The 25,558-nt window shown below is 41.0% G+C and overlaps 1 protein-coding gene across 3 annotated transcripts in view; it reads right to left on the bottom strand.

Annotated features, from left to right (window-relative positions):
• Positions 1 to 25,558, bottom strand: part of PTPRG (protein tyrosine phosphatase receptor type G) — a 749,569-nt gene that overhangs the window by 297,626 nt on the left and 426,385 nt on the right. For all 3 annotated transcript variants that reach the window (XM_043441944.1, XM_043441943.1, XM_043441946.1), the window contains exon 4: positions 14,095 to 14,243. In XM_043441944.1, coding sequence (XP_043297879.1) covers positions 14,095 to 14,243 — 149 coding nt within the window. The remainder of the gene's footprint in view (positions 1 to 14,094; positions 14,244 to 25,558) is intronic.

Here is a 25,558-nt window from a genome sequence, read left to right as displayed (position 1 = left end):
CAGAAAAACATCTATTTCTGATTTATTAACTAAGTCAAAGCCTTTGACTATGTGAACCACAACAAACTCTGGAAAATTCTTTGAGATGGGAATACCAGACCACATGACCTGCCTCTTGAGAAAGTCAAGATTTCTTGACCTGTTAAGGTCAAGAAGCAACAGTTAGAACTGGACATGGAACAACAGACTGGTTCCAAATTGGGAAAGGAGTATGTCAAGGCTGTATATTGTCACCCTGCTTATTTAACTTAAATGCAGAGTACATCATGAGAAATGCTGGGCTGGAGCAAGCACAAGCTGGACTCAAGATTGCCAGGAGAAATATCAATAACCTCAGATATATAGATGACACTGAAGAACTAAAGAGCCTCTTGATGAAAGTGAAAGGGCGAGAGTGAAAATGTTGGCTTAAAACTCAACATTCAGAAAACTTAGATCATGGCATCTAGTTCCATCACTTCATGGCAAATAGATGGGATAAGAGTGGAAACAGTGACAGACTTTATTTTGGGGGTCTCCAAAATCACTGCAGATGCTGACTATAGCCATGAAGTTAAAAGATGCTTAGTCCTTAGAAGAAAAGTTATGACCAACCTAGACATTATATTAAAAAGCAGAGACATTACTTTGCCAACAAAGGTCCATCTAATCAAAGCTATGGTCTTTCCAGTAGTCATGTATGGATGTGTCTGTTGGACTATAAAGAAAGCTGAGCACCAAAGAACTGATGCTTTTGAACTGTGGTGTTGGAGAAGACTCTTGAGAGTCCCTTGGACTGCAAGGAGATCCAACAAGTCCATCCTAAAGGAGATCAGTCCTGGGTGTTCATTGGAAGGACTGATGTTGAAGCTGAAACTCCAATACTTTTGGCCACCTGATGTGAAGAACTGACTCACTGGGAAAGACCCTGATGCTGGGAAAAAATGAAGGCGGGAGGAGAAAGGGACGACAGAGGATGAGATGGTTGGATGGCATCACCGACTCAAGGGACATGAGTTTGAGTAAACTCTGGGAGTTGGCAATGGACAGGGAGGCCTGGCGTGCTGCAGTCCATGGGGTCGCAAAGAGTCGGACACAACTGAGCGACTGAACTGAACTTAATAGTGTATACTCAAAACTGGTATATAACACCTATTATACAAACACCATCTGAATACCATAAAACATTCAAGAAAGATATAAAAGAATATTTAAAAGCTAAATGAAATACAAGAAAACCCTACAGACCAGTGACTGATCCACAGTTTTCTCTCCTCAAATTGTATTTTTTTCCCTAATCAAGACATACAAACTTTTTCTCCTGAGATAACATCAATATTATGTATCTCCCTTGATTAACACACTCTTTCGTCAAATAACCAGAATTCAGCCTCTTTCCACTGGTGCCATCTATGACACACACACGCCAGGATCCTCTCTCTTGGAATACTACAATCATCTTCTGACTTCTGTTCCCTACACTCAAGTGCAGCCAGGAAGATCCTTCTCGAGTATAAGCCAGATAAAGTCGCTCCTCTGGTTACTCACCTAGAGAAAAAGTCACGGAGCTTCACACGGTCCACGAGAGCTCATATCATCAGGACCTTGACTGTTTTGCTGACTTTGTTCCTATCACTCTGCCCCTTGCTTGCTCAAGCAGGAGAGGCAAGCTTCTGTCTCAGGGCCATAGCACCTGCTAAAATAAAGGTTCCTTGAGACCAGGGCATTTTCTGGTCCATGTAGAGAAGGCTCTGTCCACTAACTTAACAAGCAAACACTCATGATAATTCAGACACATAAAGGAAGTTATTTAAACATTACATAGCTAGCAGCTAGACATCAAAAGGAGCTGTCCTTGGAACTATGTGACACTGCGTGTCCCCGAGAATTTATTCTCATTAGTTTCTCAGAAGGCACCAGTAAGAAGAGTTCCATGGTCACCTGAGCTTGGGAAATTCCAAGTCAAATGAAAATTAAGCAGGCTACTCTACTGAAATATTCCTCAAGTATTAGCATATTAGCTGGCTCTCAAGCTATTAATATAAGAGGAAGACATAACAAGCAGGATTTCCTACATCTATCTGACCACAGATCACTTTTTATACATTTAGACCCACTAACAAGAAGGAAGAGGGTGACAGAGGATGAGGTGGTTGGAGGCATCACCAGCTCAATGCACATGAGTTTGAGAAAACTCCAGGAGATGGGGAAGGACAGGGAAGCCTGATGTGCTGCAGTCCATGGGGCCGCGGAGAGTCAGACACGACTTAGCGACTAAACAACAACAATCTAGAAAACAGACCAAGTGTGTATTTTTCTAAGGGCACTGCCTATGTATAGTTATGATATTTCAGCCCATGTTGGCCAGAAAAATAAACATAAATAAGGTGACGAAAAACAAGAAAACAAAAAAGAAAGAGACAGGGAGATAGAGACAGGCAAAATTAAAGTCAGAGGCAGCATGAGCAATGTCAGAAAATCACAGGATGAGTTCTTTTTTTTTTCTCACCCTGAGCTTTTCTTGACCAGAGAATGGCCAACACCGAGGCATAAATTAAGAAGATTCCATGAATGTTTAACTTTATTAACTGAAGCAGTAAAGGTTTTAATAGGGAAATTAAAAACCCGAAGCTCAGTCTGAATAGAAAGGGCTGGGATTTAGAAGTTATTTCACTATTAACCCAGGTATCTTTCATGTATTAACCTGAGTTTTACAGCCCAGTCTTCTAAGACATCCTCAAACATTCAGGAGATAAAATTTTGCATTTTTAACTAAAATGGGGTTTTGGTGACTTTGCCCAGCTGGCCTCAGTACATCACAGGAAATGCACCCAGACTGGTATCTCTGCTGCACAGACAGGGTGCCAGGCCATGCAATTGGAGCCGGAAGCTGTAGAGATCTGCTCCCATCTCGTTAACGGGGGATGCAATGAAATTCTGTGCCAGGGATTTAAAGGAGAGGGAGGAAACAGACTTTCTTTCAATCCTGACTTCTTTCTATTCCTTATAAATGTTTCCAACTGTCTTTTGTGAGTGATGCTGACACTAAAGAACTAGCTAAAGGCTTTAGATTTAAGATGACTTGAAACCTTCCTGCTCAAACTTTGACAGGATCAAAAAAAAAAAGAAAAGAAAAAATGATAGTGATGTCTGTCTGAGATGGTAGGTGTTTCTCAGTCCAATGTCCACAAATCCGCTTGACCTGAACTTACAATGCATCTGATCTGTCTGCCTGAAGTCCATCCCTGCCCCCAGGGCACAAAGGTCTCCCCAGCAAGCTTTATTGGACTTCCTCAGCCTGGAAATAGATTCGGAGAAAAATAGTGCTCACAGACCCAGGAATGAATGTTGTAAAATTAAACAATGGGAAACAACCTGAAAGTCTATAAAGGAACAAAAGAAATTCTGTATCACATCCAGGGGAAGGCTTCTCAACAACCAACTCAGATTCCAACACAAAAGTGAACTACTGAGTCTGTTTTATTGTTGGGGGAGTAGAAGTGCAAAAATTACCAGAAATTCAGCACAAAGATTTCTCTTAAAGAATTCCTGCCACTCTGTTGGCTAGTTTATTAACTGTGTGTGCTGTTTTAAGTTGCTTCATGCCTGTTCGACTCTCCGACCCTGTGGATTGTAGCCCACCAGGCTCCTCTGTTCCTGGGATTCTCCAGGCAACAATAATGGAGTGGGTAGCTGTTCCCTTCTCCAGAGTATCTTCCTGACCCAGGGATCAAACCCAGGTATTCCGCATTGCAAGCAGATTCTTTACTGTCTGAGCCACCAGGAAAGCCCAGGAATACTGGAGTGGGTAGCTGATCCCTTCTCCAGTGGATCTTTCCAACCCAGGGATCGAACTGGTGTCTCCAGCACTGTAGGAGGATAGATTCTTTACACCAGCTTAGCTACCAAGGAAGCCCCAGTTTATTATCTAAATTTTGCTATTGAGGTCTGGTGCCCTCATGTCTTGCACATTGTGGGTACAGTAACCACAAGCTGTACATGGATCTTGAACCTCTGAAATGCAACCCGTCTGACTTGAGAGGATCTCTTAAGTCTAAAATATACATCGATTAAAGAAAAAAAAAGAACGTGAAATATCTCAGGTTTTAATCTTGATTACATGCTGAAATCCTCCAAGCCAGGCTTCAACAGTATGTGAACAGAGAACTTTCAGACACACAAATTGGATTTAGAAAAGGCAGAGGAACCAGAGATCAAATTGCCACCAATCACTGGCTCATAGAAAAATCCAGAGAATTCCAGAAAAGCATCTACTTCTGATCCATTGACTATGCCAAAGCCTTTGACTGTGTGGATCACAACAAACTATGGAAAATTCTTCAAGAGATGGGAATACCAGTCTACCTTACTTGCCTCCTGAGAAATCTGTATACAGGTCAAAAAGCAACAGTTAGAACCAGATATGGAACAGACTAGCTCCAAATTGAGAAAAGAGTACATCAAGGCTGTATATTGTCACCTTGCTTATTTAACTTACACGCAGAGTATATCATGGGAAATGCCAGGCTGGATGAAGCACGAACTGGAATCAAGACTGCCGGCAGAAACATCAATAACCTCAGATATGCAGATGACACCACCATTATGGCAGAAAGCGAAGAAGAATTAAAGAGCCTCTAGATGAAAGTGAAAGAGGAGAATTAAAAAGTTGGCTTAAAACTTAACAGTCAAAAATGAAGATCACAGCATCCGGTCCCATCACTTTATGGCAAAGAGATGGGGAAACAATGGAAACAGTGACAGACTTTACTTCCTTGGGCTCCAAAATCACTGCAGATGATGACTGCAGCGATGAAATTAAAAAGACGCTTGCTCCTTGGAAGAAAAAGCTATGACAAACCTAGACAACATATGAAAAAGCAGAGACATCATTTGGCCAACAAACGTCTGTATATAGTCAAAACTATGGCTTTTCCAGTAGTCATGTACGGATGTGAGAGTTGGCCCACAAAGAAGGTGCCAGAGAACTGATGCTTTCTAACTGTGGTGTTGGAGAAGACTCTTGAGAGTTCCTTGGACTGAAAAGAGATCAAACCAGTCAATCTCAAAGGAGATCAACCCTGAATATTCATTCAAAGAACTGATGCTAAAGCTCCAATACTTTGGCTACCTGATGAAAAGAGCCAGCTTATTGGAAAAGACCCTGATGCTGGGAAAGACTGAAGGCAGGAGGAGAAGGGGACGACAGAGGATGAGATGGTTGGATGGTATCACCAACTCAATGGACATGAGTTTGAGTAAGCTCCGGGAGATGGTGAAGAAGCAGCCATATAGTCCATGGGGTTGCAAAGAGTCAGACACTACTGAGCAACTGAAAAACAACAACGACATATTGAAATAGTAAAATTTTACGCGTTGCTGCCCCATGGACTGTAGCTCACCAGGCTCCTTGGTCCATGGAATTCTCCAGGCAAGAATACTGGAGCGGGTAGCCCTATCCCTTTTCCAGGGGATCTCCCTAAATCAGGGATTGAACCTGTGTCTCCTTCATTGGCAGGTGGATTCTTTACCACTAGTATTGTTCAGGAAGCCCAAAATTTTAATGTATTTGGTAAAAATAATAGATGATTAAAATTGTATCAGTGATGATTATTATTATATAAGTTATAGAAAGTAAAATGAATTATTAAAATCAAATAAAAACACTTCTTTTTACCTCTTTTAAAGTGACTCCCCAAAATTTTAAATTACAATGTATAGGTCATATTATATTTTCTATCAGACAGTGTCTCTCTCTACATGATAAAGAATACACTAAAGTGGTCAAGCCAGATAAAACATGTAGTACTTGCTACAGATATCTCTTGGCAAGGAGCTGATGGCATTTTCTGTTCACTTCTCTTCTCTCTCTTTTTTTTTTTTTTACTGTATGTTTTACTGCTGGTTCAATCATCTTTGGACATTTTAAGTTCTTTGATTTTTTTTTCTCCTGTTATACAATAAACAGTGGTTATGAGGTCAACAAAACTATTTCTACTGGTGATACTAAAAACAACCTAAAGTGATGATAAGAAAAACAGTGAAATAACTTATCGAACAAAATGAATGATCTTAATCATTAAGATTCTGGAGTACTAACAGTAAACCTCAGCTAAGCCATTTAGCATCCCAGAGGGTCAGTTGTGCCACGGGTAAGATGGGTATCATGAGAGCTCCGCCTTCATAAGGCACATGAGAAAATTAAATATCTGAAACATTCTAGACACAAGTAACGCTTATTAAATGGTGTCTGCAGTATCGCTGTTACACAGTCATAAGTACCAGTGAGACATGTTGGAACCTGGGACCCTTAGCTGCAGTGTTTGCACCTGGACAACTGTCTCCTCAAGCAACAAAATACAAAGACACTATAAGGGTCTAAAACTAACCAGGGACTTCCAGTGGTTAAGAATCTACCCGTCAATGCAGGAGACAGGGATTTGACCCCTGGTCTGGGACAACCCCACATGCTACAAAGCAACTAACCCTGTGGGCAGTGAGTACTGAGCCAACACGGTCTAGAGCCCGAGCTCTGCAATAAGCGAAGTCACAGCCATGAGAAGCCCGGGCACCACAGCAGAGTGGACCCTGCTCACCGCGATGAGGGAAAGCCCACGTGCAGCAATGAAGATGCAGTGCAGCCAGAAATAAAAAAATTTTAAAATATAAATTAAAAAATAAATAAATAAAAATAACCACATGAATGCAGCAGTCCCAGTCAGAACAATTATTACCAGTAAGATACCAAAGGGCCAAAAACCAAACTGCCATTTCTGAGATGCAAGAGCAAAAGCAAGGTGCACACAGCAGCCCAGGGGGAGGCAGACCACCTAACCAACCCTCCAGCCTGACCCACCAATCTGCCCTTACCCTCACCCCTTTTAAGGAACCAGCCCAACCTCCTCGGGTTCCCTCAGCACTATTGCCAGTGACGGGTTGTGTGAATTCCACCCGTGGCCTTATCACTTTCTACTGAACCACGAGTCCAAGGACCTGAGTCAGTAACAGCAGCACCACCTCTGGCACCATCATGGCCTCCCTAAGTCTTCTTTTTGGTTGTCCAAGCCACCCTCCCCACCCCCATCATGAAGTCTTCACGTTTCTATATTGAGAATGTTTCCAATTTAACCAAGTTGCTTTTCAGAGCATATCCTCTGCTTGTCTGAGCTTTTCAGTACAATGTAATCAGTTACCAGACCCCACGCGACACAGACACCGCACCAAGCAGTCCGGAGTCAAGTTCAGATCTCAGGACGACAGCGCGTGATGACGACTGCTAGACACCCCAGACATCTTCACGTAGGGGACCGGCACTGCTTCCATCTCACAAAATCTCCTCTCCGGCTCTGGACAGCCAGGCCAGAGCTTCTCCACTGAGCATACTTTAGCTACTGTGTGTGCTTACGCACTCAGTCGTGTCCGACTCTGTGCGACCCCATGGACTGTAGCCGGCCAGGCTCCTCTGTCCTTGGAGATAAGCATTAAGTACTGGGGCCTCCTCAAATGTTCTTCTTCATTAACACAGGCGCGCATGTGTGCTCACTCAGTCATGTCTGACTCTTCTGCAACACCGTGGACTAGCCCACCAGGCTCCTCTGGTCCGTGGGATTTCCCAGACAAGAATACTGGGGTGAGTTGCCATTTCTTTCTCCAGGAGATCTTCCCAACCAAGGGATCGAACTTCTATCTCCTGCATTGGCAGGCAGATTCTTTACTGCAGCCACCAGGGAAAGAAATCCAATTAACATGGGACATACGCATTAAAAACAATCAGCCAGATGGAAATTAAATATTTCATGGAATCCTTATTTCAATAAAGTCATTATTTAAAGTCCAACCACTTCTCTTGCCATGTGATGGAAGCCACTAAAGAAAAACAGGCCTGGACACATCTCCGAAGAGCCAACACTAGACAACCGGGGAACAATTTCTTTAATACTTTCTATGTTCCAGGATGGGGCAAGACAAGGAAACCAGGCCCCGTCCTGCGCTCCACCTACTGAGGAATCTCTGCATACAAAGCAGCTTTTTCAAGAACCTGTAACAACTGCAGGAATGTATGTGAAGAACAAGGCAAGGCCAAAGAAAAAGGGTGGTACTGCAAAAATTATTTTTAGTAGAAAATGTCTCAATCTCCCTTTAATGACAGTTCTCTGTAATGACAAAGCAAGACAGCATCGAGTTTATAAAGACACTAAACAACTGTTTTGTGAACAAGCCTTGCTGGTTTTATAGTTTTCAACATGACAGAAATCCAAATCATCCTGTCTGTCCTCTTAAAAACATCTATTTGAAGAGGACTCAACTTCTTACAAGGAAAATGGACTGAGGGAGGAGAGGAGAAAGTTATGAATCTCATTTCTGAAAGAGTGATATGTCTAACTTACACTGACAAAGGAAGGAGACAGTAGTTATATAAGTTCAGAAAAAGACCAATTTACACAAAGGTAAACACATTTCCACTTCCCTGGTGGCTCAGGCAGTGAAGTGTCTGCCTGCAATGTGGGAGACCTGTGTTCGATTCCTGGGTTGGGAAGATCCCCTGGAGAAGGAAATGGCAACCGACTCCAGTACTCTTACCTGGAAAATTCTATGGACAGAGGAGCCTGGTAGGCTATAGTCCATGCGGTTGCAAAGAGTTGGACATGACTAAGCGACTTCACTGTCACTTGTCAAACACATTTCAACGGAGGAATTCTAATAGCCTTTGCAATGCCACTGTATACAGTAAGTCTTCAAGAAAGCATTTCATATGTCAACCTTTATTTCCAGCAGAAAAAAAGAAATTCACACAAGAGTAATGGGCAAACTGCCTTCGGCCCACTTAGTCCTGTTCTAGAATGTCACGCTACTGAAGCTAGGACTCCACATGGCACTTGGAACCCTGGCCGGACTGGTCCACATCTGAGTTATGTAGTAGCTGCCATGCTTGTATGAGTGGAGAGACGGTGACAGAGTGTGAAGCCCCTGTGTGTGTCCCAAGAGCATGAGTGTATTCTTATCACACCCATCTTACAGGTGGAACAGCTGAGCTTCCTGGATGCTAAATGCCCCGGCTGAAGTGTAGTGTCAGAACTCGAGAATCTGGGTTCCAATGTCTCCAAAATCTTAACTACGATTCATTTTACTTGTACATTATGTCACTGTTTTTCTTGTCATCCCTTTAGGTTGTTTTTAGCATCTTACCTGGGAGAAGGAAGGCAGATGTGAGTTACCTGGACATAGCCTAGGGGTTTAAGGCAAGTCAACTATCCAACCAGAATAGGACAGAAGCCCTGGAAGAACAAAATTCACTTCACAAAACGAAAGGAAAATCATCAGTCTGCCTCTAAGCACAAAGGTAGGTGCTGGGCAGACAAGAATGAATACAGAGTAGATCCAGGTAACATATCCACAGACGTGGATACTGGAGGAGAACGCAGGCTCAAACAGAGCGTTAAAATGGGACTGAACCACACATTGAGGTCAGGCTAACACTAGCACCTTCTTGCCCCCTGGACAAAACCTAACTTTGACTAAGAATGTTGTATGGTATCATGGCAGAGCAGAGCAGGGAGCAGGATGAGAGGAGGACCCAGACACACACAGCCCATCAGGGAGACAAAGAATTTAGTGTGTGCTTGTGTCACGGGTGGAAATAACCTATACTCTTTGGAACATAAACCAGTGCTACACTGTGGACCGATTTTTAAAATGTAGGTCCATAAATCCTTTATCAGTGACTATGAAACCTCAAAAGCTTCCGAGATCAAAGGTGTTGTTATTATTGACATATATAATTGTGGTGCAAAACTAACTCAGCAGTAAAATCAGAGGTGGAGAGACGGGAAGCCATTTAGAATAGTGATATTTCCTACTTGTGTGAATATTCATCTGCATGCTGCAAAAATATAAATGCATTCAAGGGGTACAGTTCCAGACCCCACTATGTGTCTTCTGTAAATATATATGGCATATGCACCATCATGCCTTTCTAAAAAAGATACTGAATTCTAAAACAGCTGGTCCCAAGGGTTTCGGCTAAGGCATTGCAGACCTGCGCCATATGGTACTGTGCGCACGGTATGTATTAGGAAAAATGTCTTTGCTTCTACTCACTTGCTAAGATGGTCTGAACTGAACTGAAGTGAACCAGCTGTGAGTTCCACTGGAAAGGGCATACACAATCAATTTGGATCATTTAAGCTTATTGAAGACTTCAACTCATAAAGCACCGATAAGTCTGAATCAACAACTCCCATGATCTCTTATTGTAATAAACAAGATTTTAATTACCTCAGAAAATAAGCATGCAATGAACCTCCACCTTAATGGAGCTCTCAGAGGGTTTCATCTGGAGGTTTCTCTTTGCATTAACTCCAACTTCAGTTATTAGCGAAAACACGGCATGATTCAATTTCTATTAGTGCTACATGAACTTTTATTTAAAACGGAATGAGTATGGAGTAGGGACAGTATTCAGGACAGAGCCATCACAGATAGCTGATTAGACAGGTAAAACAAAGTGGAGTACCATGGAAAAACTCAAACAGAACCCCTGTCCTAATCATAGGAATATTCTAAACCTTCTGACTTTAAGGATGCTTAATCACATCTGCAAAGTCCCTTTTGCTGGATAAAGTAACAAATAAGTTCACAGGTTTCGGAAATTAGTGAGTGAACAATGTTTGGGGGAGGGTCTTATCCTATCAAAATCCCAACTGATCTCTCTTAATTGCTTAAAGGTACCTGTAAGCAATTAGGTATCACCTGTCTCAGGGCCTTTGCACACCTCTGTTCTTTGGGCAGGCTCCAATGAATCTCTTCCCTCTTAATAAATACCTGTCTCCACTGATGTCTTCCATCTCATGACAAAATGCCCTTCTCCTTCAGAGACTGTTTCACAACCAATATTACAAACCTGTATATGTGAGTGTTTGGTCAATATCTGTGTCGTGACTCGAGTATAATTATCTCGATGAAAAGGCTCTCTGCCTCATCATTATAACCCAGCATTCACATGACAGAAGGCACACCAGACAAATTTGCTTCTAGACAAGAGAGAAAGCTGAATACTAGGAGGTGAGTGCATCTGAGGACCCAAAGTGGGTCTAGTTTCCTAGCCTCGTCATCTGATTTTTTACTTCCTTTTCTAATTTTAACTGAGCTGTAAAAAATGCCACTATTGAAAGGCTTTTGTTTTGTTTTAACAAGGACATTTATTTTTTCTGTTAGGCTGGATGTTTTTAAGTGCAGGAACGACAAGGCTGAGTCCAGGATTTCAGCCAGGAAAACACGGAGAGGTTTAATTTCTAAATGTGTACAAAGTTGTTGCAGATGACCTCAAAGAATTCCTGGGAAGCAGCAAAACATACAAGGTTGGGTTTGTAGCAGTTTACCCTCAGGGAGCAGATCCAGAATCTCATGGGGCATAAACTTAAAATCCAACCTGCAGTGCTGGGGCCGAGGCAACTGAGGAAATAGGAAATACTCAAGGTCATGACTTTATTCCAAATGGAATCTAAAGGAACCAGGACCAGCAAGACTGACCCAGGAGGCAAGAGAGGCAATTTCCTCTCTAAAAACCAACTCTGCCATGAGGCTTCTTTACGCAAATCTACTTAAAATGATGCCACACAAGTAAAGGACGGCTGGATTCCACTACACACACAGCTTTCTCTTCCTGAGAGCCTCCCAATAGTGACAGTGTGGATCCTATGAACTGGGATGTTTAGCATCATCCCTGGCCTCTGTCCACCAGATGCTGACAGCACACCACTGCCCACAACGGTGACAACCACAAATGTCCCCGGAAAATGCTTAATGTCCTCTGGAAGGGAGGATGCTATCTCCAGTGGAGAATCAATGCTGTATTTGACCAATCCCAGCCCAGTCGTCCACAATAGCTCTTCCTTCTCTGGTTCTCTATAAAAGACCAATAATATCCCCAATGCTGATAAATTACCATGTGGTACATTATGATTTTCTCCCTTTCATTTTAACCTCTTGAAAAGCAGTGTAGTTATATGGAAGGATATAAACCAAGTCTGAGATGTTCAAACAGTATAAAAATCTCAGGAAGACCTGGTGTTAATCAGGAACTCAAAGCAATTTAATTCTTGTGCAAAAATGAGCAACATTTCTGTGCGTATTTTACAATTAAATTTGATCCTGTTACCTTTGATCTCTGAAATTCAAGTTCCTCCAACTACAACCACTAAGTAATTTAACATATTTATCACATTAAAAAGAAAAACAAGCTAGGAACCAGATGGGTTTCAATGAAGCACCCAATTAATATAGGCAGCTTACCATCTGACATTGCTGAGAAGAAATAAATTCAAAGAGCTTGGTCAAACAGTAAGTCTGGGCATTGTAGCTGCCATTTCTAATTAGTTTCTAAATTTCATGGCCCTTTTTGAGTTAAAAAAAATTCATTTAAAGCAATAAATTTTCAAAAGAATACATATCTAGTCTATTCATCTTTCCAGAATCAAACAGGAAGAGGAAATAGGCACTAGGAAATGTGATTTCAGCATGAGGCAGGAGTTTCCAGTTCCTTTCTCCAGAGTTTTTCTTTTCCAAGACAGCTGCCAAATTAAGTTTCCCCAACTTTCAAGCACAGGTCTTTTGTCCAGATCAACATTAACTAGACAAATGGCAACCCGATTCTAAGATAAAGAAGCTTTAAAGCAAACCTAGCTGGACAGAAACTTTCCCTTCGGCTAAACTGCCAACGCGAACTGGCCAACAGGAGCAAAAGAGAAACCCCAAACTTCAAAACCTGATGCAACTTGGCTTCTAGGAATCAAGTTTTCCAAGTACAAATCAAGCTAAGATTTCTAAGAAATGATTCATTCAACATACAAGGGAGAAAAAAGAGCCCATTAAGTAGAAACTCTACTCATAAGGCATAACATTAATGCGACTAGGACAGGAAGTCCCATGATAGAGGAATAGTAATGCAGAAAGAATTTTTAATACTGTGAATTCATCAGCTCAACAACACCAAAAAAAAAAAATATATATATATATATGCAGCACTTTCTCAGAATGGTGATCACTGGTTTCTCCAGCAATCATGGATAAGAGACCATCTCCACCTTTTGTAGGGATTTTTCACTTAAGCTTCAAGGTTACCTAAAAGGCCCATGAATGTGCTGGAGGAGTGAGGGTGAGTGACAAAACCCTACAGATTACATGCAAATACACATTTATATTTTTTCTCTATGGAGAAGGATTGAAAATATTCATCAGACGACCCAAGTAGATCATGACTTACTGAAGTCATAAAACACTAACAGAGTTGCCATTCCATGTTTTGAGTTCAGTCACAGGCCTGGGTACAAGCCTACCTACTACTTTCACAAATCTGTAAAGCTTACCATGTGGGCATCCAAATAATCAACAAATGTGCTTGTCCCCAGGAAAGAATATTTACATCCTGACTGTGATTAAAGATATAAAAAAAAATGAGGCTAGCAATGAAGCAGATGCCTTGTCCCCACCAAAGATTAAAACAAGAGCTTGGAGAACTGCTCCTTCCCTCTCTCACCGAAAGGATACACATGACCTAACGCACCCACCCTTTCTTCTGCATGGATCTCTGAGAAAACTGACACAGAGGAGGCAAAATGACACCATCAATCCCAAAAAGGTAACAGTGAGTCATATGACCAGTGGCCACAGCATCTTCCTCAGCAGTACACAAACCTTTCAAGCAGCTTCCCCGTTGAGAGATGGTTCTGAGACTCCCCTTCACGTATCAACTACCTTTTCGCTTTTCTAAAAGGTCAAAACGAAGACAGAATTTCACTTTTAGAGAGCACGGTTTCAGAAATGGACAGGGAGAAGAAATCGTGTCAAATGAAACCAAGGGTTTGAAATCATCCACCAAGGGTTAAAGTCGACTCAGACCACAATGTTTGCGACTTCTATATCCTGTGCCCGTTAAACAAAGATAAGAAATTTGAGAACAGTTATCCCTCTGTCATGCTGTATATGTAGGATCTCCAGACACAAAGGAAAGGACGGTACAAGTTTCACTCGCAAAATGTCTGGGGGGTAAAGACAAAGCTCTCTGTTAATGCCAAGGCCCAAGACACAGCTGCCCCTGAAATCTCAGGTTGCACTCACCTCCACGGGAAACCGCCTGCTGTTGACACTGTGTTCAGAGCCGGCGGAACCATTGCTGTGGCCCCAGTGAAACTCCACCTTCTCAGCTTTGAATCTGCCAGGCAGGCCAGCGCCGCTGACAAAATAGTCATCTTTCAGCAGGATGGCAACTGTGAAAAATAGGGTGCGGGGGTGAAACAATGAGTTTCCAAACCAAACTTAAAAGATATCTTCTGTTGCATTAAATAAAGCTCATGGTTATATGATGTGAATTATTTCCTCATGTACCTGTTAAAACACAAGTCAAATACATCAGTTTGCATACATTAGCACATTCTAGGTAAAGAATGCTCTCAACAGTCAGTTGATTCTAACATCTGAAAATTCCCAGGGAATGGTCTCAGAATTTATCCATTTCATAGTTGGAAAAGAAAAAACAAACACAAACCACAGACAATGACAGAGTAAGTTGCTTTGAATCAGGTCTCCTAAATCTGCTTGATGATCAAAATTATTTCTCTTTCTTAAACACTGATTCCTAGGGCTTCCCTAATGGCTCAGATGGCAAGGAATCTGCCTGCAGTACAGCAGACCTGGGTTCTATCCCTGGGCTGGAAAGATACCCTGGAGAAGGAAATGGCAAACCACTCCAGTATTCTTGCCAGAAGAACCCATGGACAGTGGAGCCTGGCGGGCTACAGACCATGGGATCGCAGAGTCAGACACAACTGAGTGACCAACACTTTCACTTCCCTCACCTGAATCTTGCCACCCCAAGATTCACTCTGGAACGAGATGGGAAATACACATAAGCCGGATGCAAAAGACATGTTTCTTTAATCAGAAAACTTAGGCAACGTATCAGGTAATAAAACTTGCAGGGTTTACAAATACTAAGGTGGGCTTTTCAGTAGTAAAAAATCCATCTGCCAATGCAGGAGATCCAGGTTCAGTCTCTGGGTCAGGAAGATCCCCTGGATGAGGAAATGGCAACGCACTCCAGCATCCTTGCCTGGGAAGTTCCACGGAGAGAGAAGCCTGGCGGCCTACAGTCCACTGCGTTATAAAGAGTCGGACATGACTTAGTGACTACAACAAGAAACCAGTATTAAGGCAACAATAAAGCGAAGACAGCCAGGGTTGGGGAATGTGTTCATATTTGATATGGTATCCAGGAAAGTGCAGTTAAAATTCTCATTAAGTCACTCAAATAACTGCAGTTTAGTAGTTTCACTTTACTATTTCTTTTAATTCTAAGAAACTTTTGCTTAGCCCATCTGAAAAAACGTCAATCAATTCAAATCCTAAATTTCAAAACCACATCTCTCTCCCTTAAAGCCTGGAAAAGAGAAATCAAGAACAAAAAACATGGACTTAGACTAGCAGAAAAATTATTTTTCCAGAAGGAATTGAATACCCAAGTGGATAAAAAAGATTTCATTTTGTAAGTCATGTATTTCCCCCTCCATTTTGTTTGAAATGAATTCATTCATTCAAACACTTATTGGCTGCTAAATACACATTAAGTTCCAACCAATATATTAAATGGTTTGTGGTCAAAAGCTAAGCTTTTTTAAGGCAAGGAAAACCTTTCATACCCTCATCATCTGCTCTTCCTAAAGAGATCCCAGTTCGAGTCTTAGAAATCCAGCATGAAAATTAGGTCTCCATAAAAGATAGGGACTAAACTAATGACCCATTTCTAAAACAAGTATAATTAGTTTCAGCACTTCTCTATATAAAGGGAGCACTAAAAGCAAGTGAAGGAAACCTGTTTGTGTAAATCCCTTTTTACTGCATTCAAAAGGCAGTTTTCCTCCAACTTCTGAAAAATATTCAATTAGTAGAATAGAGATTAAAGGATAAGATGAAATAAAAGTGTTTCTTAGGCTGATTGAATATGCTACAGCATTGTTCCACCTTTATTTCTGCTAGCATGGTTTAGAACAAGGGTTGGCGAACTTTTTCTGTAGAAGGTTAAGATAAGACATACTTAAAGATTGGTGGGTCCTATGGCTCCTGTTTCAAGTACTTAACAGTGTTCATAACACAGAAGCAGCGAAACACAGTAAGTAAATGCTCAGGTGAGGCTTTGTTTCAATAAAAATTTATCCATACTACAATTTGGATATAATTTTCACAGATTATGGAATATTCTTCTCCTTTTTTTGTTTTTTTTTCGTTTCCCAGCCATTAAAAAAAGGTAAGAACAAGCAGGAGGGGGTTGTCGTTTGGTGATCACTAGGATACAGTATATTTTAGAAGATAAACTATTACACTGAACCTGTGTGCCAAAGCCAAAATACCTATGAATTAGCTCAGTAGTGTCCTAAACACTGCTGATGACTATCAGCCGGTTACAGATTCTATACATAACCATTTTGCATCCAAAGGACGGAGGCAAAGCATTTGGAGTGCATCTGTTACAATACATCCAGGGACTCAGCAGCATCTTATAAATATTTGATTTTACCTAAATCATTTATGTCTCTGTCAGGGGTCATTTTACTTGTTTTACATGAATAATTAAAAGCATAATTAGGCAACCGTACAACCTGAAAGACTAATCTCATTTTTCATTTTACAGTATCTCTCACTAGAGAACACAGCATGCTACAAGCACTTACTGCCCCCACCTTCCGAAAGCAGCTTACGGCTTACATTTTAGTTTACATGGAACGCTGGGAAGAGAGAACTTGCCCAGCCACGGTGCAACAAGTTTCTGCTGACCACAGATAACACAGCTCTGTTTCACAACAAAATGTACCAAAGGGAGTTGCTGCAGCGCACAGAATGTGGCAAGAGCCTCGAGCTCAGAGGACGGACACACCTGGGTGAGAATGTTCTCCTGCCACTTAAAAGCTGGGTGACCTTGGGCAAGCTACCTGACTTCTCTGTGTCTCGGTTTCCCTCATTGCTCAAATGGCATCAACAGTGCCTACACCTGGGGAGGCTGTTTTGATGTTTGAAGGAAATCATACACCAAAAGTGCTGAACACAGCGCCAGCAATTCAGCAACTGCACGGTCAATGTGGGTTCTTGTCAAACTATGCACCGTGCAGATGGGTGACCACACCCGTACTTTCACTTTCAGACAGAGTTCCACTCTAAAGCAATATTGTTTTTCCCACAAAACAAAACTCTCCTTGAGGAGAAACAACAAACAGCAAAGGTAGATGTGGCCCAAATACTTGAGATGTTACGTGTTGAGCAGCTACTTTGAATTTACTATAACATCGAGTAAAAAAAGTATTTCCATTATTTGTATCCTTTTGGGCTTATCAATGGACAAGAAATCTCAATTTGATGTCTAAAATGCACTCCACACTTCAAATGATACTCATTCATTTCCTCCTTTTACCAGAAGTATTTAAGCTAGAAAGTAATAACATTGGTACCTTTGATTTATTTTCACAGCTTATAGGCATAATTTTTTACATACGTCTATCACATGTCAACCTGGAGAAGGAAATGGCAACCCACTCCAGTATTCTTGCCTGGAGAATCCCATGGATGGAGGAGCCTGGTGGGCTACGGTCCACGGGGTCGCAAAGAGTCAGACACGACTGAGCGACTTAACTATCACATGTCAAATAGCATGGGTTTTTGCAATAAGGTGTTGATAAAATATTTTGTTTTAAAATCAATTCATTTTAATTAAGATGAAGGGAGTCAACTGCAAAACAGTAACATAGTATGATAGGTAAATGATACTATGATAATAATAAATAAATACATTTTAATTTAAATTTTGAAACAATAGCACAAAAAAGTGAAACTGGGTAAGGTGACATTTAAGAAGGTAGCAAGCAACAAAGAAGGTAGCAAGCAACAGCTAAAGACTGGAAAAAGATGGGCTAGGAGGAGGATGAGGAGGCAGGTAAGTTACCTAGGAGGGACTTTATAGAACGAGGCCCTCTGGCTGTTCAGCTGCTAACATGGATTTTGATGAAGTCGAAACAGAATGGTGGAGGAAGTGGAAGAAGCCTCAGGTTTCAAATTCAGGATCCCTAACCTGGAGTCCAAAGTCCACAGCAACAGCTGCTCACAGATTTGGGGGCCCATGCCCTCCTGAAACAGGAGGTAAAATTCTGAGCACGGGGACATAAATGCAGCTGGACTCTTGAGTTGCTTCGGTCTGGATTTCAGTCCTAGATCTGCCACTATCCAGTTTTGACAAAGTTACTGCAATTCTGGGTGTTTCAGTTCCTATTCTGTAAAACTGGAACAGTCCAACAGCAACTTCACAAGTTTGTTGCGGGATCACAATAGTTGACATAGGGTGAATACCCAGAAGAGTAATTCATTCACCACGTTACTGCATGAAGATGGCATTGTAAAAGCTCAGAAAGAAATCCATACATATATGGGCAATTAATTTACAAGGAGCAAAGAACATATGATGGAGAGATGATAGACTTTTTAACAAATGGTGTTGGGAAAACTGGGCAGTCACATACAACAGAATGAACACTACCATTTCATATCATATACAAAAATTAATTCAAAATGAATTAAAGACCTGAATATAAGACCGAAACCATAAACTTCCTAGAAGAAAACATAGGTGGTAAACTCTTTGACATGGGTCTTACTCCTTCTTTTCTGGATCTGACTGCAGAGACAAGAAAAACAAAAGCAAAATTAAACAAATGGGAATATATCAAAGTGAAAAGCTTCTGCACAGAGAAAGAAACCATCATCAAAATGAAAAAGCAGGGGCTTCCCTGGCTGGCTCAATGTTTAGGAATCCGCCTGCTAATGCAGGGGGCATGGGTTCAATCCCCATTCTGGGAAGATCCCACATGCCGCAGAGCAACTAATTCTATATGCCACAACTACTGAAACTGTGCCCTAGGGCCCGAGAGTCACAACTACTGAAGCCCGTGCGCCTAGAGCCTGTACTCCGTAACAAAAGAAGCCACTGCCAGGAGAAGCCCGCACACCGCAAGCAGAGAGCAGCTCCCACTCGCCGCAACTAGAGAAAAGTGCTCACAAAGCAATGAAGACACAGTGCAGCCGTAAAATAAATAAATACACATCTTTAAAAAAAGGAAACACAATCCAAAAGAAAAGAACAGGCAACCTATTAAATAGGAGACGGTGCTTGCAATGTGTATATCCAATAAGGGGTTAAATACAAAGAACTCACAGAATTCAAAGACAACAAGACAAACAATCTGATTGAAAATTAGGTAGAGGATCGAAGTAGACATTTTTCCAGAAAAGACATACACATGGCCAACAGGCATATGAAAAGATGTTCAACATGACTAATAAATAGGAAAATGCAAAACAGAATCATGGTGCAGATCACCTCACATCTGTTACAACGGCAATCGCCAAAAAGACAAGAAATAAGTATTGGCAATGGTGTGGAGAAAAGGGGAACTTTGTGCACTGCTGGTGGGAATTTTTCTACTATAGAAAATAGTAAGAATAAGTAAGAACAGAACTGTCATTTGACCTATCTATTCCATTTGGGCATTTACCCTAAGCACATGAAAACTAATTTGATAAGGTATGTGAACCTCTATGTTTAAAACAGCCATGATATAGAAACAACCTAAGTGCTCACAGATAGACGAATAGATAAAGAAGAGGTGGGATATGCATACACAATGGAGTACTACTCAGCCATGAAAAAGAAAGAAGTCTTGCCATTTGCAACAATATGAATGAACTTTGAAGATATTACTCTAAGTGAAATAAGCCAGAAGGAGAAAGACAGATGTGCATTATTTCAGTTATGTGTGGAAACTCAAAAAAGAAAAAAGCAAACTAAAATGGAAATAAACTCATAGATACAGAGATCAGAGGTGCAGTTACCAGGGGTGGGTGAAATGTGTGGAGGGAATCTACTGTACGGTGACTGATGATAAATGAGACTTGGAGTGCTGATCACCTTGTAGTATACCTAGATGTCAGGTTATAATACTGTATACCTCAAGATTATATTTGAAAAATAGATGGCATTGTATAACTACTGTTTATAATAGTTCTTCCAGGAAGAGCATCCACAGCTTTCATAGATTCCCCCTGTGTCCAGGGCTTCCCAAAATGTAACAATGCTCTGCATAGGGGCAGGGGAGACATACAAGTCACACCATGGATAAGGAATTACTTTCCGAATTTGACGAGGTGACTGAGGACCAGGCATTCACTGCATTCTTTGCAGGACATCTATTAACGGTTAATAAATTATACTCAATGCATCTAAATAATGCTGGCCTAAAGCAAGTATTCCTACTAAAATCTGACTAAATAGCAACAGATGCCAAAAGTTTTTAAAAAATCCATGTGAGAAGGAAAATAAGCTCCTCAGTATCTTACCTCCACCACTTGTTAAACAGCTTTCAACACTACAAGATGGGAAAAGACTACCATTATTGGATCATTAATGCTGAGACCCCCAACCACCCACAATTCCAGTGTGCATCAGGGAATGCTTTAGGGCTCCTGGTCAAAAGAGAAACGCCCTGGTCTGATGGTCAAGACACACTAGCTCAAGTGCTAATCTTCTACTGACTTCCCTATAGGCATCAGCATTTACTTTATCTAATATTTACCAATAACTACTGGCGAAGCAAAGGAAAGATTTTAAATGAGGTATTATCTCCCGCCCTCACAGAGTGTATAGCTGGTGGGGAAAACAGGCCACAGCACCTGATGTGAAGAACTGACTCCTTGGAAAAGCCCCTGATGCTGGGAAAGACTGAAGGCGGGAGGAGAAGGGGACGACAGAGGGTGAGATGGTTGGATGGCATCACCGACTCGATGGACATGAGTGTGAGTAAACTCCGGGAGTTGGTGATGGACAGGGAAGCCTGGCGTGCTGCAGTCCATGGGGTCGCAGAGTTGGATACAACTGAGCGACTGAACTGAACTGAAACTAAGCAAGATGGACAAGGCAGAATAGCTGACCTTTTAATCATAAAATATGTTGGATGACAACCCAGTAGAAGGTTCTGTGCCCTAAAACACAGAAAAGTGGACTTTAAAAATTATCCTCCAAGTTCAAAACCTACATGAGGCAAGTTATGCAACAAAGCGCTGGTTTGCCCATTCTGTGACTGGTAAATTAAGCTTCAGTTTACTCAGAAGATAGCTGCTACTACCTGAGCGCAGGGGTAGGGCTGAGGGAATAACAGGAAGGATCTGGAGCTTGGCAGGCAGGAACAGAGATTACAGTGTGACTTGCAAGGAAAGACCTAGGGAAATGGCTCCAACTTGAATTGCAGGGTTCAGGCAAGACTGAACACTAACAGGCTGACAAGAATCCAAGAATCTGGATATCTGAATTTTTACAAACTTTTCTTGTTGTACTGGGGTATAGCCGATTAACAATGTTGTGACAGTTTCAGATGAACAGCGAAGGCACTCAGCCATACGTACACAAGTAGCTGTCCTTCCCCAAACTCCCCTCCCATCCAGGCTGCCGTTTAACACTGAGCAGATTTCTGTGTGTTATACAGGAGGTCCTTGCTGGTTATCCATTTAAAATACACCAATGTGTACATGTTCATCCCAAACACCCTAACTGTCCCTCTCCCCTGCAACCCTAAGTTCGTTCTCCAAGTCTGTGAGTCTGCTTCTGTTTTCTAAGTTCATTTGTGTAATTTCTTTTTAAATTCCACATATAAAGGATGTCATATGATATTTCTCCTTCTCTCTTTGACTTCACTCAGTATGATAATCTTTAGGTCCATCCACTTTGCTGCAAATGGCACCATTTCACTCTTTTTAATGGCTAAATAATAAGGGATCTGGATATTTGAAACAGGAAACTTTAAAAAGTGAAGAGCCAAAGCACATTTAGCATCCCCCAAAGAAGAACGGAATTTTTTCTTAATTACACTTAAATTGTCTTTTTTGGGCAACCTTGAGCTAACCAGAGGTGCTGCAGGGTATTACAAAGACAGGGTTGGGCAGGCCCAGTGTCAATGCTGCTGAACACCCAGATGCTTTCAAACATCTGTCTACTTGGCTGAGGCTCGGCTTCTAACCTTGGCAGCCGCTTTGTGAGCAAAATGACCAACTCATTAATGGCATAAATAAAACTCACAGCTTAAAAGAAAATGTGACCCAGGGAAAAAGATCCAATGCTGGTGCCTCTTCAGTACCTATCAAGGATCACTAAGGTAACTGCAATAGGGTGGTGGGTGATAGAATAAAAAGGAGTAACAAAAAAAAATAAAAATAAAAATAAGTTTCTTATCAAGCCAAATTGGAAACCCTAAGAACATGGACTTGGGAGATCACTGTGTATTTTCACTTGTACCAAAAACCTGTCCTACATCAACATGCCAGGAATAGAGGTTTTACTGGAATGAGGACATACTTAGATTTTCACCATCAATGCTGGACTCTCTACTCTGTACACAGAGTAAACAAAACCCCTTTTCAAACCGTGGTTCTCATCTGCGACTAGCTACAAGGACAACAGGAAGAAGGAAGAGAAAGGGGACAAAGTTAGGAGCTGGGAGTAAAGACAGACCAACAGGCAAGAGCCAGTCTTGTTACAGGAGAGGGGAAATTCAGGGAGATGTGAGAGAAAAGACGGGAGAGAGCAAAACCACACACACAAAAAAAAAACATGTGGAGATATACTAATGAACAGACAAAAATAGGCCACAAAGTAAAAGAAGAGGAAGCGCAAATATTGAGAGTCAAGAAGACAAGCACACAGAGAATTCCTAGAATATTCCTTACGAATCTCAGAGTTGTTAAAGGCTTTTCTATGCATGTGACACCTGGACAGTTATGCTGAAACTATGGAACTCCCTCCTGAGTGAGGGCTGAGCACAGAAGTCTGTGAGTTTGGACAGAAATCAAGCATCATGAAAATCACCACTGGAAACCCTGTAAGGAGCCCATGACGGCTCTCAGTAAGGCTCGCGTCAGTTTCTCCACCAACCTTCGTCAAAACACTGACTTTCAGGGCACCATGGAGGCAGCAGTTGGTCAAGCAGCAACCGCAATGAATGCAGAGTGTCCTTCCTGGTCAGACACTCGCTTGGCTGGGGGTGGAGTGGGGCTTACCATGTGAGCAAAAAGAGAAGCAGCGTCAGATGCTCCTCTTGCACTGAGCTAGGGTGACATGCTCAGTCATGGAACTAGCATGTGGACATGACTGAGGTTGTTTTTAAGGCTGTATTTTTCTCTTTATACCAGCCTGCAGTGAGACGGTTCGTTGAGACTTAGTTTAAGTCTGTGGGTTCTTATGGAACTGCTGTATCATAAAAGCTCCAAGGACTAGGTGAAATAAAGTAGATGCAACGGTATCCTAATCTTTGTCTGAATTATATGGGCTCAGCAACATATTAGGACATGGTTCCTCCACAATTTACCTATGCAGACTTTCCCAACTGTTGATCTACTTTTATTAATTTAACAATTACTTTTTGAATCCATCTATGTCAGGTATACATAGACAAATAAGAAAGAATGTAGGCAAAGAAAAAATAGAGCAAACCAATATGAAGTATGGAAAGAGTAGTAACATGCATTTTGGCAACTGCATTTACCATCTGTCCTTAGTGTAAGGTAAAAGAAAAAGAGGTGGAAAAATAAAAAATAAAAAACACCCTCCAAATACTTAAAACTCACAGGAGACCATGGCTTATTAACATAGGCCAGAACCACTATCTACATCTTAAATTCCAATCATTTAGTTAGAAGCTAATGCTAGGAACAGCAAGATTATCTCAAAATGTTCTTGTTGAATGCATTATCTTTTCATTCTACAAAGATGAAAGAAAGGGAAATAACTTTAGATGAAATCAAATGAAAACTGGCGCAATAGAGAGTTATGGCTGTTCGGAAAGAAACAGAGAGATGCTATCTGTCTTCTAAAGATATTTTAGACAACTTTCGAGAAGTGGACTACGGACAACCACATTGCTCTATTGATTATGCCGGATTGGATATATGGTCCTCTCCACAGGTTAAGACAGATATGAACATTAAAACTGCTTTATGGGAAAGTTACTGTCTGTATGTAACAGGCCACCTTAAATATTAACTTTCTGTATTCATATTTTAATATCCAAAAGACAGTCTATTTTACAGATAAGTGACCTGTAAATTTCCAACAGAAAAAATGAGTATCTCTTCCTGAATTTATTTTGTAGAAGTGCAAGTTTCAAGGAAAGACTTTTGGGGCTCAAAAATTAATGACTGAAGAAAAATAAGGTTTTTTGGCATCTAGGCAGGAAAGTTAGATCCAAAATGAATGATGATAACAAAGACAATGTGGCTCATGATATACTTTTTTTTTTAATTAAACTTTTAATCTTCCTGATAACTGTAGATCCACATGTAGTTTTAAGAAATAATATAGAGGTCCTGTGTCCCCTTTATTCAGTTTCCCCAAACAGTCAAATCTTATAAAACTAAAGTACAATGATATGTACTTTTTTTAACAAATATTATCCAGCTTGCCTATCAATACTATTCACTGTTGATATTATCAACTCCCACATTTAATTCAGATACACAGCATTCTGCCCTATATTTGTACTGTGTTCCACTCAATTTATATGATCCAGGCATAATAGACAAAGCAAATGGATCTTCATTTCTCTAAAAATGCTGGAATATTTATGAACTCATCTGACATTTTAAGAACAGAATAAAGCTGTTCCTAGGTTCATGCATATTCAAACAAAAAAAAAGGAACAAGACAGGTTTTTCAGCACCCAAGTTTCTAGAGAAACATACACTAAAAGTCTTTTAAGAGAACAGAAAATACAATTCGATGTTTACATTTAACACTGCATACCCCAATGTTCATCATAGCACTGTTTACAATAGCTAGGAAGTGGAAGCAACCTAGATGTCCATCAGCAGACAAATGGATAGGAAAGTTCTGATACATATACACAATGGAATATTACTCAGCTATTAAAAAGAACACATTTGAATCAATTCTAATGAGGTGGATGAAACTGGAGGCTATTATACAGAGTGAAGTAAGTCAGAGAGAAAAACACCAATACAGTATATTAACGCATATATATGGAATTTAGAAAGATGGTGATGACGACCCTATACACAAGAGCGAATGAGACACATAAAAAGAGCAGACTTTTGGACTCTGTGGGAGAAGGCAATGGTGGGGTGATTTGGGAGGATAGCATTGAAACATGTATATTACCATATGTGAAATAGATCACCAGTTCAAGTTCGATGTATGAAACAGGGCACTCACAGCTGGTGTACCGGGACAACCCAGATGGGAGGCGGGTTCAGGATGGGGGACACATGTACACCCGTGGCTGATTCATGTAAATCTACTGCAAAAGTCACCACAATATTGTAAAGTAATTAGCCTGCAATTAAAATAGATAAATTATTTTTTTTAAATGGTTGGTACTTAAAAAAAAAATCACTCCTATGGAATCATGTTAGGTTGATTATTTATGGGCTATTAGCCTGTCTAGGATAATGTCATAAATTTCGAAGTCATAAGCACAGTTTGAGA

Source organism: Cervus canadensis, chromosome 22, assembly GCF_019320065.1.
Source record: "Cervus canadensis isolate Bull #8, Minnesota chromosome 22, ASM1932006v1, whole genome shotgun sequence".
NCBI lineage: Eukaryota > Metazoa > Chordata > Mammalia > Artiodactyla > Cervidae > Cervus > Cervus canadensis.
The sequence above is the reverse complement of the archived record's forward strand: the minus strand, read 5'-3'. Positions and strand labels throughout refer to the sequence as shown.